The following is a 15,693-nucleotide window of genomic DNA, read 5'->3' on the forward strand; positions in this document are numbered from 1 at the left end:
TGCAGGGGCCCTTCTCTTTTTGACCACAGGGCGATGCACGAAGATGGTGGGTATAGCCTCTGCTCTCAGCCTAGTCTTGCCCTTTCTTCTCTTGACAAACTGGTCTGCATCAACATGTGCCTGCGGAGTGACTTGAGGTTACTTCACACACAGAACAACTCAGTTTTGTCTGCCCACATACATATTCCATAGTGGTTGAATACACAGTATTAGGAAACACTTTATACTTACTGGACATGTTATACTCATTACATACTGTATATAAAATATGACCAAGAATGTGAGACAACTTTATAGAAATTCATATCACATCTGTTACTGATGCCATTTGTCATACTTTGTTAAACTCACAAATAATAAAGTTCCATAACTTCAGTTGGGAACAAAGACCACACCTTATCTCCCCAAGGCAATAGGTGTGCTATATAGGTGTGTATGACCCTTTCTCCTGTCTGCTACTCCCTCTTTCAGCACAAGAACCAGAGGGGGGTTCAATGGAGCCTGAATACCTGAGACCCTCACCCTGCACCCTGAGTCTCAACTCTGTGTTTTTCAAGCCTTTCCCTGTTTTTTTGTATTAAACAAAACATTAAGCTCTCCCAATGGTGTGGTTTTCGTTTGGTGAAAAAGTGCAAATGCAGTGTTTGTATATAATTACATCACATATTTTGTTGCTGTTGGTCGTGAAATTGCTCCTGCTGACTTGAGCCAGCCATTTTTTCCTCCGCTCTGTGTCAGTGGGGAAGCCGTACATTCGTACTCCTTTCTCTGAGCGATTGGAGCATCCCCAGGCAGCACAGCAAACCATGGTGGCGACTAGGAGGCAGCACAGCAAACCAGGACAACACGGAGGAAAAGGCACCGACAAACTGCATGATATGCTATTCAATGTTTATTGAACTCCATGTAATGGATGTTCCTAAAACAGCACATTTAACATCATCATCATCATCATCATCATCATCATCATCATCATCATCATCATCATCATCATCATCATCATCATCATCATCATCATCATCATCCTCATCCTCATCCTCATCCTCATCCTCATCCTCATCCTCATCCTCATCCTCCTGCTGCTGCTGCTGCTGCTGCTAGTCCTTTGATAGTCACCTGTCGGTCTCCTGTCCTTTCTGAAAGCCATAAAGATGACATTAAGGCCCTGACACACCAAGCAGTCACCAGAGGACTAGCCGACGCTGAAGTCGGCTGTTGCCTGGCCGTGTTCTCCTGCGTTTTGGCCATGTGTCGCACGGGAACACACCGCACCGACTTCAGTGCGTGAGTGGCAATAACTCTCCTTACCAGCAGGCGGCGGTAGTGTGTATTCGTCATTCAAAAGAGGCAACAACCGGAAGACAGAGAAGAAGAAGAGTATCTTTTCTCCGTAATATCATACAGAGCTGGCCTCTCCTGGATCAAGGTGATGAGCAGGTCTTCGTTTGCATCATTCCAGATCGCCATGATGAGATGAAAATGAATAGCAGTCTGTGTGTGCCTTCTTAAATCGTTTGTTTACGTCCCTCACTTCCGCTTCGCTTCTCATGCACTGATTTGCTAGCTGAACAGCCAATCAGAGTGATTATTTGGTCCGACTGCCAGACCCGATGCATGGCCATCGGGTCTGGCAGTCCAAATAAGGCGTGTCACGGTCGACGGTGCGGGACACACCAACCTGACTCCCAAAATCGGGTTGGTGTGTCAGGGCCTTTAGTCATTTAGTTGTTCACACTAATCCTAATATTATATTATTATATTATTAGCAAATTCTATTTTATTTTTTTAAAACATATTGATGTAAATACATACACATATTGATTTGTTGTATAAATATTGCAAATCAAAACCTTTATTCACTAATGATTACCAAAAATCGTAGTTCTATCTCCTGTTATGAATGCATTCACATTGCCCGCCGTGAACTTCCGGGGAACGATCCTCGTCTACATGAACCACGTGACGATAACCGTTTTTGGACTTCCGTTGTCGTAACTCTTCTATTATATGGCTCTGGATCCGCCTCCTTGCTGCAGTCTGCAGCCAGACCCATCTCGTCTAGGAGGGGAAATTAGAGAATTGAGAAGCCTTTATAGACTGTATTTGGTATACATTTGCCCTTTTTTAAGAAGTTTGACTGAGGCAGAGATGTACTCGGTGTACAAGGGGCTCCTCGTGCCCTCCATGCTGCATACGCCAGAGAGTCTGAAATACTTTGAAGAGTTTGTTTTTCGCCCTGACGATATCATCATTGTAACGTATCCCAAGTCAGGTCAGTTGTCACGCTGGGCACCATGTCTTCAATACTACCGTTTGGAATGTATTTCAGTTTAAAGACGTCACATAGAAAAGTAACGTTTTCTTGTCATGGTAAACACCTTTTTTTCCTGGACACGATGTCGGCTCCCGAAACATAGTTCGACTCGCACATGTAACCAGAACATTACACTTTGTAAGTCGCTTACTCTAGGCTACTTGAATTGTTTGGACTAACTTTCTAGTTTTACCCATTTGATCATAAAAGTCTAGTTACATAAAGGCAGAGGAGGGAGAAGTACTCAGACCTTGTACTTGAGTCAAAGAGGAAGAACCAGAGAGAAAAGTTGTGATTTCAAAAAGTTACTCAAGTAAAAGTACAAAAGTACAAGAATCAAAACATAGTTATAGTACCAAAAGTAGAAGTAGTCATTGTGCAGATTGGTCCATTTCAGAATAATATGTTTTATCATTATTGATCATTAAAGTGTTATCAAAGCTGGTAAAGGTGCAGCTCAATGACTTTGTATACTGCAGGGTAGCTTGTGAATTTACTCCAGGTGGAACTAAATTCTGATTTAAGAGTTGTTTTTGATCCAAATCGGCAAAGTAACTAAAGGTAATAATAAATAAATGTAGTCGAGGAAAAGTACACTATTTACATCTGAATTGTAGTGAGGTAGAAGTACAAAGTGGCAAAAAATTGAAATACTCAAGTAAAGCCTCAAAACTGTACTTAAGTACAGTACTTGAGTAAATGTACTTAGCTTCTTACACCAGTGCATAATGCCATTATGCGAGCGTATGTGGAAAAAGGTAGCTTTAAAAATAAATAAAATCAAAACAAATCAGCACCTGGAACACATAACGTCTGCTGTGCTTTAAGCTACATATTGTAGGTGTACTTTGTTCCTCACTATTTGAGTAGCATTATTTTCTGCTTCCTCTGTCTCTACTGCTGGCCTGAGGGGAACAAAAAGGTGCAGCCTGACTGCCATAAAAGGGGAGCCAAAAGATATTAAGGAAAAACTGAATGTAAATATGACAAAAAGTGTCAAAAGAATGATCTATTGTGTGTAACATACTTTTACTCAAAATATATTGAAAGATTCAATTCAATTATACAATATGCCTCTATGTACTGTACTTAACTAGATTTTATATTTTCTGCTTTAAAGAGCCTGTGACACGGGTTTCACCCATCATCCAAACCCATCAATTTTAGTAAATATTGTCCCCTTGAAACCGTTACTGAACTGATTTTGGATATTTGTTCTTTGATAACCATTAATCTGCCCTTCAATGTTGACCATTTTATGGATCTTCTTGGGGATTCTTCAAGTCCCGCCAAATTATGTGTGAAGTCATTGCGGGCACAGCGCTCCAGCTGCACCGTTCAGGATCCCAGCATCTGCATGCAAACGCACGATGGCGCACACTGCAGCAAGCGATGACAGTTTAATTTTGAACGTGTCTGAGAGCTCATGAGGCTGAAGGATCGGTTTATGTTGGATCTGTTAGAAGTTTAGGAATTAGGTGCGTCAATATGGGCGATAATACGGTCATGTAGCCAGTGGTGGACTGGGACTAAAAATCAGCCCGGGACTCTCGACACTTCGGTACCGCTAGTAAGTTGTCAACGGGGGGAGTGGGGGATGTGCTAGTGACTTATCCGACCGGCCCACTTCGGTACTGGCCCATCGGGATTCGTCCCGATGGCCAGTCCGCCACTGCACCCAGCCCAGCCCACGTAAACTGTTAACGGGGGGAGCCTCGCTGCGGGGAAACGGTGGATCTTGGCCCTTTCTCATTTCTCTAACTCCCCTCCTCGACTCCTATCCTCAAGACTTAGTCCCGCCCACAGGAGATGCGAGCGGAGGAGCCGAGGAGAGAGAGGAGGGGAAGCAGCAGGCGGTTAGAGAAATGAGAACTCCTCTCCTCTGAGCGGTCATTTTAAAGAGACGTCCATTAATGATGACAGGAGGCACAGCAGCCTCTGTCTGATGGACAGATGTGTTCATGATGACTTATATATTTACTTTGATTCATTCACAGTGCGGTATAATGAGACAATAACAGGCTACACACACACACACACACACACACACACACACACACACACACACACACACACACACACACACACACACACACACACACACACACACACACACACACACACACACACACACACACACTTTCAGAATCAAACAGAGCACTCTCATAATAACGTAACACTATCGGAGACTGGATATACCCCCCCCCCCCCCCCCCCTCTCTGGTCGCTACAATGAGGAAAATAAATTACGGGCCAAAAGTTTTATTTACAAGTATTAAAAGTAAGCAGAGGACACCAAACCAACTGAGACCTGTCTGTCCGCTGCATCTACACACTGTACCACACGCACCTACAGCTCCTAAAACAGGCTACAGCCGTTGTGTATTTTATTATGTGAAGCACTAAATGGTTTTAGAAAAATATCGACTCTTTGTTTGTAGATATCAACTAAACTAAAGCAAATAAAGAGAGTAGGCTTGTTATACTGAGTGACATATATATTTTACACACTGCTCTGCTTTCTGCACGGACCTCACAGCTGTTCTCTCTGTAAACATCGACGCGATGAAAGCAGTTAATAGAATAATATCCCAGGGGGATGCATGCAGAGCTTTCATTGGCTAAGATAAGTCCGGCCGTGCGTCACGACTCTTTGAAACATCTCTGTTCCCGGAAATGCATCCACGAAGGAGCCGTGGAGGACCCATCAGTGTATCCTCGGTTATAGCTCCTCCAGAGAGCTTCCTCGACGCTCGATCCTCGGTCCTCGAAGTGCATTTAGAGAAATGAGATGTCCTTCAACATGGCGCGCTGAAATTCATCTCCGGGTCACTACCGGAGGACCGAGGAGTCGAGGAGGGGGATTTGATGAAATGAGAAAGAGCCCTAGTGTCCCGATCGGAGTGGGAATAATAATAATAATAATCATCATAATCCGTGCATTTTATCCATTAATTTCCCCAACATTGTGGTAAAAAAAAACACACGTTTAATCCATGTTGGTGTACTACAACTACAAAAAGCATCAGTTTGTTTTTTCATCAAATAATGCAGACCGGCTCAAACAAACGATTTTTAATCATCATCCTCACGATCATTTAATGTATCATATGTTCGCCGAATTGACATGAAAGCACTGATAAATGTAGTTTCATCCACTTGATTTTACAACTACAAAAATAATCTATTTGTTTTTATATCACATCCGACGGGAGGAAATTCAGCAGCTCTCACTACCGATTTGTAATCCTAATTTAATCATCATCTTCACCACGATAATTTATGTTTATGTTCGCCGAATTGACATGAAAGCACTGACACATATGAATATACTTTAGTCAACTTCATTAAAACGTTATTAACGAACCTAAATTCACAATTTCTACGCATGACAACACACTTTGTCCGTGTTTGGCTCTCTCGCCGCACAGTGAAGCATTCCCGCATTGACATCACTTCCGGCTTCCCCCAAAACTTCAAAATGAGTCAAAGGAATTTCCCCGCGATGTTCGAAATTATTGATATTTATCGGAACGGTATCGCACCTTCTTTTTTAAGCTGACGGTTCGAGATTACTAGTAGCCCAATATTTCATTGCACAACAGTTGTTGGGAGGCTGTCACAGGCTCTTTAAATAAATCATAATCCCATCCAACTGACACATTTTTGCCAATTGCTACTGATTTTTTACAGAAACTCACAATGTATTATAAATAATAATAATACATTTGATGAATATAATATTAATTTGTAGAGCGCGTTGAAAGGTATGAAGCCAGAATTGGGTCAATATTCTAGCGCGCAAAACAAGCTACGCACGAGCGAAAAATGTGCTTTTACACGCGCATAAAATGACCCTGGCGCGCAGATTAAACCCCCGCGAGCAGCTATGCGCTAGCTCGCGAGAGTCTGTCTGCGCACGCGTGAAAACTTTCTGACACTTTGGGGCGGAGCCACTGGACTTTGATTGACAGCTGCCAAGAAGCCCGGAGTTGCCAGGTTTGATCAACTACCAAGAGCCGAGGAGTGACAGCAGCAATATTAGTTGGACGAGATTTATTGGTGAAGTTGTCCATAAAAAACTATTATATTCGTAAAGTGTACAGCTAATATATATATATATATCAATTAATTTGATATAAAACAATATATTTTTGAGTGGGCTGTATCTGTCGAAATCTGCTAGCTACTGTCTGCTCTAAGCACCTTACAATAGGTAGGAAACATGAAGGTCCACAGTGTTAACATGTAGAAAATAAGTTCTCATTCATAACACTCCGTTCGATGTCTCACTATGGGATGCGCCTCATCGCGGAGCAAACGGAAGCATCAATCTCATTACGCCAATCCTGATTGGCTGGTGATCTTGACGTCAGCGTCAGGGAATCCACCCCCTATAAGTAGCTTGCGCTACGTCGCATGCGTCATTCAAACACCTCTTCTCGCTTCAGAGCACATCTCTATGGTAGCCGGGCTAACTTAACAGTCCACAGACTGAACCCAAATCTAAATTTCGGTCGACGGGCGCTCGCCGGCTACCCTTCCTGCTTCGCAAGAAGACTGCTAATACTAACACACCAGTTAGTATTATAATCGACCTCGCCGTTTCTTCCTCGGGAATTAAGGTAAGGTTTTGATTTTTTCAAGCTAGTAACACACCTGTTGCTAGCTTGCTTTCCCTCACTACCGACACCACGGTAGCGAGGACGCTTTTTCTTTTTCCCTCACAGAGGAGGAAAGGATTAAAAGAAATATTAACACACCAGTTAATATTCTTTGAGAAAAAGGATCTACACCGTTCTTTTTTCTCCGGTTACCTGTTATGAGCGGGTCCTCTCCACGCCACGCGGCGAACAAGATGGACGCCTCTCCCTCACACCAGAGGAGTCAGGAACTCGGAGGCTCGGCTCTGCGGCTGCGGGTTGAAAATATCAGGCACAGACTCACACCAGATCTGCTTGTCCTGCCTCGGGCTGGAACACGCCCAGGAGGCTATTGAGAACCCCGGGGGCGGGGGGCGTCCGCCGCAGAGATTGAGCCCTGCACTGTGTCGGTCTGGGGCTCATCAACAGCGGCAGCTGCGGAACCGGAGTCCCGCGCCGTGTCAGGCTGGGACCCGGTGGCGGCAAGAAACACGGGAACGGAGCCCCACGCTTTACCAAGCTGGGGCTCCCGGCTGGACCTCACCATGGTTTCGCCCGCGGAGGATGTCCTGGAATTGGATTATATGGAGGACGAAGAGGATGCCTCTGAGTTCCTCCTGTCTGATTCGGATGAGCAAGAAGACGATATCTTCGTGTCATCGGCTCAGGCTGCAAAGCCGGAAGCGATGGCTGCTCTCCCGGGCGATAGCACACCAGCTTCACCCTGTCTGAGTATGGACCTGCAGGCCGTGTGTCAGCGTGCCGCGTCCAGACTAGACATCCCGTGGCCCGAAATGGCCAAGGAGACCTCCAGGTCCCTTTACGAGGGGAAACATTTTCCCCAAGCAACGAGGACAAAGAGGCAACTCCTTCCGGTCTTCCCGGAGATGTTGGATGTGTCATGGCGCGCGGAGAGTAATGGTTACTGTGAAATGCGTAATGGAACTGCGCCACTGGCTGCACCCGACTTTTCTAGTACGGGGTGTGCCTATGGGTGCTGTCCTTTCACGGAAGGTGGTCACCACGGACGCATGTCTGACAGGCTGGGGAGGTATTTACGAAGGTCGTCCGGTGAGGGGTCTCTGGAGCAGAGATCTCCATCGGGCGCACATAAATTACCTGGAGCTTTTAGCGGTTTTCCTCACCCTAAAACGCTTTCTGCCTTTCCTCAGGGGACATCATGTCCTCGTGAGGACAGACAATATGACCACAATATCGTATATAAACCGCCAAGGGGGTTTGCGTTCTCTCCAGTTACACATGCTGGCACGCAAACTGATCCTATGGAGCGGCAGATGTCTCCTCTCTCTGAGAGCGACGCACGTACCAGGAGTGATGAACCTCGGGGCGGATCTACTGTCCAGAGGTGCACCACTTTATGCAGACTGGACTCTACATCCTAAGATTGTGAGTCAGCTGTGGGTGCGTTACGGCAGAGCCGTGGTAGATCTGTTCGCATCGAAAGAAAATGCTCAATGTCAGCTGTTCTTTTCAATGCGCGATTTAAACGCTCCGTTAGGCGTGGACGCGCTCGCGCACGTTTGGCCTCCGGGCCTTCTGTAGGCATTCCCACCCCTGGCTCTAATACCCCCAACTCTGGCCAGAGTGAGGGAACAACGCCACACACTTATCCTGATAGCTCCGCACTGGCCTGCAATGTACTGGCTGGCGGAGATATATCAGCTGCTGTGGCAGCTCCCACTACGCAGGGACATACTGTCACAGGCGGGGGGGGGGCGATCTTTCACCCACACCCAGAGCGCTTGGCACTATGGGCCTGGCCCTAGAGTGGTACAATCTGAATACAGTGGGACTCCCTCAGAAGGTGATAAACACTATTCAGAGTGCGAGAGCTTCCTCCACCAGGTCTCTCTATTGCCCCTTTCACACCAGCGCCTTTTCAGCTCCGACTCCGAGCTGGAGCCTGAAAAGCGCCGGGTTTTCCTGTTCACACCGCAGCGGAGCCGGCTCTTAGCTCCAGAATCCGCTTCATTTCCAGCTCCAAAAAATTGTCGGTCCAGAGGCAAGAGCTTCGGAGCTAAGAGGCGGCGTCGCTTACGTCTCTCTTACGTCGAGGCGTGCAGGAAACTAAACCCACCTCCCCTAAACATGGGTCGACTGTTATCCCTGCCTACAAGCAGTAGTGCCTATAAACACACTTTATAAAGTCAGGCAACACTAACCAGGCTTCGTGTGATTCTGTTTATTTGTACCTTACTTTGACCATCCGTTCACTGTTATCGATCATTGTGGAGAGAGGCAGACGTGTTGTTTTGTATTATTGCAGCTATCGGATGCAAGTAGTCAGTTTAGCTTCGGTTGCTATGCCAACATCACCCGTTTTATACCAGAGAAACTTTCATAACAGCGTTGTGATACCAAACCGTGTCAATTCAGACTGACACACATTCACTTAGGCTAAGGGGAACTGGAGATATGCATCAGCTGCTTGTGTGAGTCGGACAGTGAATACTTTAGAGCGGCCGCTGCAGTGTGAGCTAACCGGGAGCTAACGGGAGAATAAACTCCCGTGGAAGAGCAGCCAACACTGCAGCGGTCGGTAAATGCTGCAGAAACACATTAATAAACAATGAACCACGGCACTCTGGAGAAAAGTATAAGGTTGGAGAAGTCGTTATTCAATTTATTCTGGCTTCGTGTGATTAAAAGCAACACGATCATCGACCCGACGCAGTTGTTGTTGTGCGCGCCGTAATGGCTGCCGTTGGGGAGCAAATCAGCGATGTAAACGGTGGCGTCATGACGCAGCAGGGGCAGCTATGGGGCGCCAGTGGGCGGTGTGAACCGAGCGGGAGCTGAAAAGGGAAACCGTTGCTGAATCAGAAAAGCTTATTATTGTAACATTACATCTCAGGAGCACTTATTTCAGAAGGCCAACATAATCATCAACAGTTCAAGTGCTGGCTTGTCTGAGAATTCGCCGTGTCATTCTTTTACCCTCTTCTACATTTTCTGTCTATCTCCACTGTCAAATCAAGCATTATAGCCCAAAAAACAATGTTAAATAAAAAAAGGATGATTAACTTTTCATTAATGTAACTATACCTGTGAATTTACCTCTTGTTTTCTTTGTTTAGGTACGACATGGACGCAGGAGATTGTCCCTCTGATCATGAGTGGAGGAGATCCAGCATCTGTGGAGACTCTTCCTAACTGGGAACGTGTTCCCTGGCTGGAGAAAATTTCGGCCGGCACATTTAACCTTGAACAGAGGGCGTCTCCACGAATGTTAGCCACACACTCCCCGTACAACATGATGCCTCCATCCTTCTTTGAAGTGAAGCCCAAGGTATCAGAATCAGAAATACTTATATCATCTCAGGGCGACATTAGTTTTAAAAGATAAAATAGGATATTAATGAAAGTTAAATGTCCAATAAAAGATCAAATATGATATTTAAGAATGACTAAAATGTCCAATTACAAATAAACAAGATATAATCATCAGAATTAAAGTTAAATGTCCAATTACAAATAAACAAGATATATAATCATCAGAATTAAAGTGAAATGTCCAATTAAAGATAAAAAGTCAAGTGCCAGATTGACTCAGAGGGCCTGACGCTCAGTCTGATGGACTTCCTGTGGCGCTCTGTGGTGCATCTTCGTGAAATGACTCGAATGACTTAACTTAGGTTTGCCTGACCAGCATGTCATGGAGTGGGTGGGACACATAGGGTGCGTTTCACTTCTCTTAATTTTCATCTCCTCGCTCCTCGGGTCTCGGTATCACCGGAAGTTGATTTTGTCTGCGCCATCTTGAGTACCGTCCCAGTGGCCTTATTGCCTTATTTGTGCCGGAGGACCGAGGAGCGATAACGGAGAAGCGATAATCGAGGACCTACCAGACCATCCTCCGGTGAAATCCTCAGACACTCGCCCCCCCTGTCTGACGATCAGCTGTGCGGCGTCATCACAAACGGACGTCGCTTCACGTGACGCTCCGGAGGAAACGACGTCCCATTGCTCTTAAAACTCATTTCCCTGCTTTTCGTGCTTTCCTTGCGTCCCTCCCTGCTTCCCTGGTGGGAGGGACTAGACGCAGGGAAACGACGCAAGTGAGGGACACAAGGAATCCATTTAACCGAAGTGAGATGCATCCATAGTCTAAAATGATCCGTACCTTGGACAGTGTAGCGGCCGAAATAACTTTTAGTTTAAAAGTATGATTGCCGCTGAGGCACCAGATAGCGAATCTTACGCAGGGAATGATCCAAATCCAGACAAGATCGTCAGTTCTGTGCATTTTATTCCTATCACAAAGGTACAATGAACAGGTTTACTTTCCTTAAGCTTTCCCTATGGCTTGCTTGCTTGCTTGAATCACCCTGATAGAAAACGTTATGCTCTACTAGTGCTCTGGCTCCCACCACCACCTGTCTCCAATATATACAATTACACCAGGTTCCCTAATCACCCAGTGCCCAAAGATGCCTTCAAAATAAAAGCATAAAACTACTTTAACTAACTACAATAATATCTCTAAATAATAGAACATTTACTATACACAAAAACAATAAGAAAACAAATGTTAAACTATTAAATAATATATAGCTCCAACAGACAGCGTCGTCTTTTTTGACACAGCTGTCAAAGATCATGTACTTTTTGTCTAGGCAGTAAGTGAGCCATGAATGCTATGAGGACATTCTTAACGGAACAGATTCAAATATCACACACAGTTTGTTTGAAGAAAAGTGTCTGCATAGATCCATCATTTAATTAATGGATGTTGTATTATCCCTGCAGGTCATCTATGTGACGAGGAACCCCAAAGATGTGTTTGTATCTTCCTTTTTTTATCATAGGACGGCTTCCTTCCTGGTAAACCCAGGCCCACAGACCAACTTCCTCCACAAGTTCCTTGATGGAAAAGGTTGTCGTCACTTGTCACCTATGCTCTTCATATTTATTAAAGATGCAATGTGTAAGATATGGCAAGAGTTATAGTTTTGAACATGAGGGGGACAAAGAAAGAGCTGCTTTGAGTGGCTACAATACACCTATGGTCCATGTTCAGTTTGATTCTTTGTTGGTGCTCAAATGGGCTGATGCCACACATGAAGATATTATTTGAGTAGATCTAGATTTGAAACAAGTGTGATAATCTGTCAGTACAATGAAATAATTCAACTTAATGAAACATCTTGAAATAAGAATGATTGAAATAAGATATCTGAATGCTATAAAAGTGACAAAGGTCTTAAAATAAACAGAAAAACATAGTCAAAACAATATCATCAATATACCATCATTAGCATGCCATTTGACAACACCTTTTGAAATGAACATGAAGATAATTAACATTGACAATGTAAACAATAATTATACCTTCTACAGTTAGCCTCATAGGGCCATGCACCTAGCACATAACATTTGGCACTGAATAATACTGAATGGGAAATATTATAATTAAATTATACAAATATTATTTCTTACCAGCTCTCAGAATTTCAGCACATTTATATAATCTTTTACTGCTGTTAGTTAGTATTATTACTTTGATATCAGTAGTAGAGATGAAATGCTGACCCTTATTTATTGGAGAGTTATAATTATAGTTATAATTATGCATAATAATTGAATACTTGTGTCTTCTCTTTCCAGTTAGGTTTGGCTCATGGTTTGACCATGTGAAGAGTTGGCTGAATGCTGAGGATAAAGAGCTCATCCTGCACATCTCCTATGAAGAGATGATATTGGTGAGACTCCGGAACAATCCTCAAATCCTTACAAGAATACAGTCTATATACTGGGAGAGCCACTGCAGGACTATGAGCTTATCTGTGTTTCTCTGCAGGACCTGAAGGACTCAGTGGGCAGAATCGCTCAGTTCCTGCAGAAATCTCTGGACGATGAAGCGATCGAGAAGATAGCCGACCGATGTTTGTTCAAGAACATGAAGAAGAACAACATGTCAAACTACTCTGGCGTTCCTCGTGAATTCATGGACCAGACAAAGTCTGAGTTTCTCAGGAAAGGTGAGTGTTAATAATTAATACATACAGCACGCATTTAATTCCAGTATTATCAATTTTGATCTATAAAGAGAAGAGCCAAACTAATGTTCTTTTGTCTGTATTATCACATAATCGAAATGACAACCAAATACAATATACGGGGGGTCCGCGGGGTCTTAAAAAGTATTAAAAGTTGATAAATCAATTTAGTGAAAATTAAGGCTATTCAAAAGTATTAAACGGCATTTTCCAAGGTTTTACATTTTGTAGCTTGTTTTCAATAAGTATATAAATTGTCCAGAGAGGTTGTGTTCTACAGTCTGCCCGAATGTAATCATGGCGTAGGTGTGTAGTGTGATTCTGTGCAGTTTATTTATGGCATCCCGTTGGATGTGACGTCACCTGAACAGGACATCGCACGCTCACTGCTTGATAGCGAGCGAAGCTCCGTTTACGCCGGTTGTTGAACAACATCGTTATGGGGAAATGCAAGTGGTTCCAAATGGTTGGAAGATAAGGAGGGAGGACAATCAATACTGTGTATAGTCAATGTGAGGTAAAGTGTGTCGCCAAGGTAACCGGTTAAAACTCCAAGTGGCGATGAGGTCTTAAAATGTATTACATTTGACTTCAGGATTCCTGCTTATACCCTGATATAACTCAAACGCATTACTCGTGGCATTCATTTACATTTTTTAGACAATTTAAACTAGTTTCTTCAACAAGGTGAAATGTTCCTCCAACACATGATGTTTATAATGACAAATACTTATACAGCAATGCCTTCAGCCTGGTATTATCTGTATTTGGATAGAAAACATCGATAGGTGCAATTCCCTTTTTTTAATGAATACAAATAAATACAAAAAAAACCAGTGGTTGATATGTTTGTCTTTGTCTATTTAAACTCTGATGAAGACACAGGTACATAATAAAAAGGCTGCAGTTCAGTCATGTGCTCCAGTTCCCTTCTATTTCCTTATGATTCAGAGGCATTCCGCTGAAAGACACGAGTAAGTAAGTAAGTAAGTAAAACTTTATTTATATAGCACCCTTCTCAACACGGATGTACAAAGTGCTTTACAGTACAGTACACAGGACACAATTCACAGTACAACTATAAAATGTAGAATAAAAGACATAAAACGGCAGCAGGTAATACATAGGATAAAACATACGACAAAACACCAATAATAATAAAAAAAAAAAAAAAAAGAAGACAGCCACTAACTCACCTCCTCCGACGAGGACAACTTGTTTCAACAGTTTCACATACCTTTCCTTCAAATGATCTGATTCCTTTTTTTTTTTTCATGCTGTGTTTCAGGCATTGCTGGAGACTGGAAAAACCAACTAACAGTGGCAGAAGCAGAGTACTTTGATTCTGTTTACAAAGACAAAATGAAAGATGTGAAAGATGTGAAAGTGGGATTTAAAAACACTTAATGGAAATAATTAAGTCATTCCTCTCTGTAAGGATACTCTAAACCCTCTATGTGGTCACACTCCAGTAGGTACCTCCAGGAGAACATTTGGCATTGCACAAAAAAGCAAGTCACTGTCATGGCTGGTAAAATGTGTTTTTAAAAGTGCTTTCTAACGTACTTCATACTGACTGTGCAATTAACAATAGAGTATGCTATTACAGTATGATCGAGCAATACAGCTTTTTTGGACAATTTTTTTACATCAATTGAGACTTTAACGAGTAAATGTTGGAAAACATTTTTTTTACAAAAGTCAATCAATATTGAATTATTGATAGTTTACATTGTTGACCAAAACCGACATATCGTCTCACATACTGTTACTCTACTATTGTTATTGGTTGTGTGTTGTCGGTGGCCAAATACACAACATAAAAATGTTAAGGAAATTACTATTAATTTCCTTAACATTTTTATGTTGTTTCTTTGTTTGTAAGCCTCGAGAAAAAATAATACATTTAAATAAAATCCAGATTATATCTCAGTTAACCACATCCAAATAAACTAACATTGTTTTGTTCTTCAGAGGCACATCACTTCATTATTAGTTTAATGAAAAGACAACAGTCTGATATACATTATATTATCAATTTAGCTGTTAGTCACCAATCTCCATAACAATGAAACAGCGGCCTCTACTGGCGAGTTAGGGATGGGTAAATCAGGAGTCACCCATTAACAGTCAAACATGTTTTAAACTAGTACACAACCACAGCAAGGAGAGGTCCTTGAACATGCAGTCATAATTGAGCACAACAGATATTAGGCTGGTTGGTCAAGTGGTATTTGAGTTTATCCCGGCGGTGCTCACACACACCATCACAAGAGAAAAAACAGTCTTGATGAGGATCTTATATCCCCAAGGTGTAATTTGAGAGTGCATTGAGAGAGAACGCTTCTGTGTATTAAATGAAACTAGAGTGATGCATCTAGTAATGGAAAAGTCTAGACAATGAGTTTAAACTGGTTTTGAAATGGTCTCAATTCAATAATGATGCCTCTATATTGTTATGAGTGTGTATTAGCCCCTTTGTATGTTATATACTCTTGAGCTGAAAATTCATTATCTTTGCGAAATATTTTTTTGATTTTTACATTTTTCTTTCTTTCAGACATTCCTTTATTATAGCATCTTTAAATACCGATCATGTATATTGATTAATAAATAAATATTTCTCTTAAGGCTCTGAGTTTCTGTTTCCTAAGCTGCAGTTAGCTTACCATTCTCTTTCGTTTTCTCTTTGTATTGGTGAGTCTGTTTTATGCTT

The 15,693-nt window shown here is 42.8% G+C and overlaps 1 protein-coding gene across 1 annotated transcript; it reads left to right on the top strand.

Annotated features, from left to right (window-relative positions):
• The first annotated feature begins 2,045 nt into the window (after positions 1-2,045).
• LOC117465154 (sulfotransferase 2B1-like) lies at positions 2,046-15,607 on the top strand. Its single transcript, XM_034108070.2, has 6 exons — positions 2,046-2,272; positions 10,056-10,267; positions 11,728-11,854; positions 12,586-12,680; positions 12,779-12,959; positions 14,266-15,607. The coding sequence occupies exons 1-6, from the start codon at positions 2,149-2,151 to the stop codon at positions 14,382-14,384; spliced, it is 858 nt and encodes a 285-aa protein (XP_033963961.2). The 5' UTR covers positions 2,046-2,148; the 3' UTR covers positions 14,385-15,607.
• Positions 15,608-15,693: the final 86 nt, after the last annotated feature.

This window comes from Pseudochaenichthys georgianus, chromosome 19 (genome assembly GCF_902827115.2).
Source record: "Pseudochaenichthys georgianus chromosome 19, fPseGeo1.2, whole genome shotgun sequence".
Lineage (NCBI taxonomy): Eukaryota > Metazoa > Chordata > Actinopteri > Perciformes > Channichthyidae > Pseudochaenichthys > Pseudochaenichthys georgianus.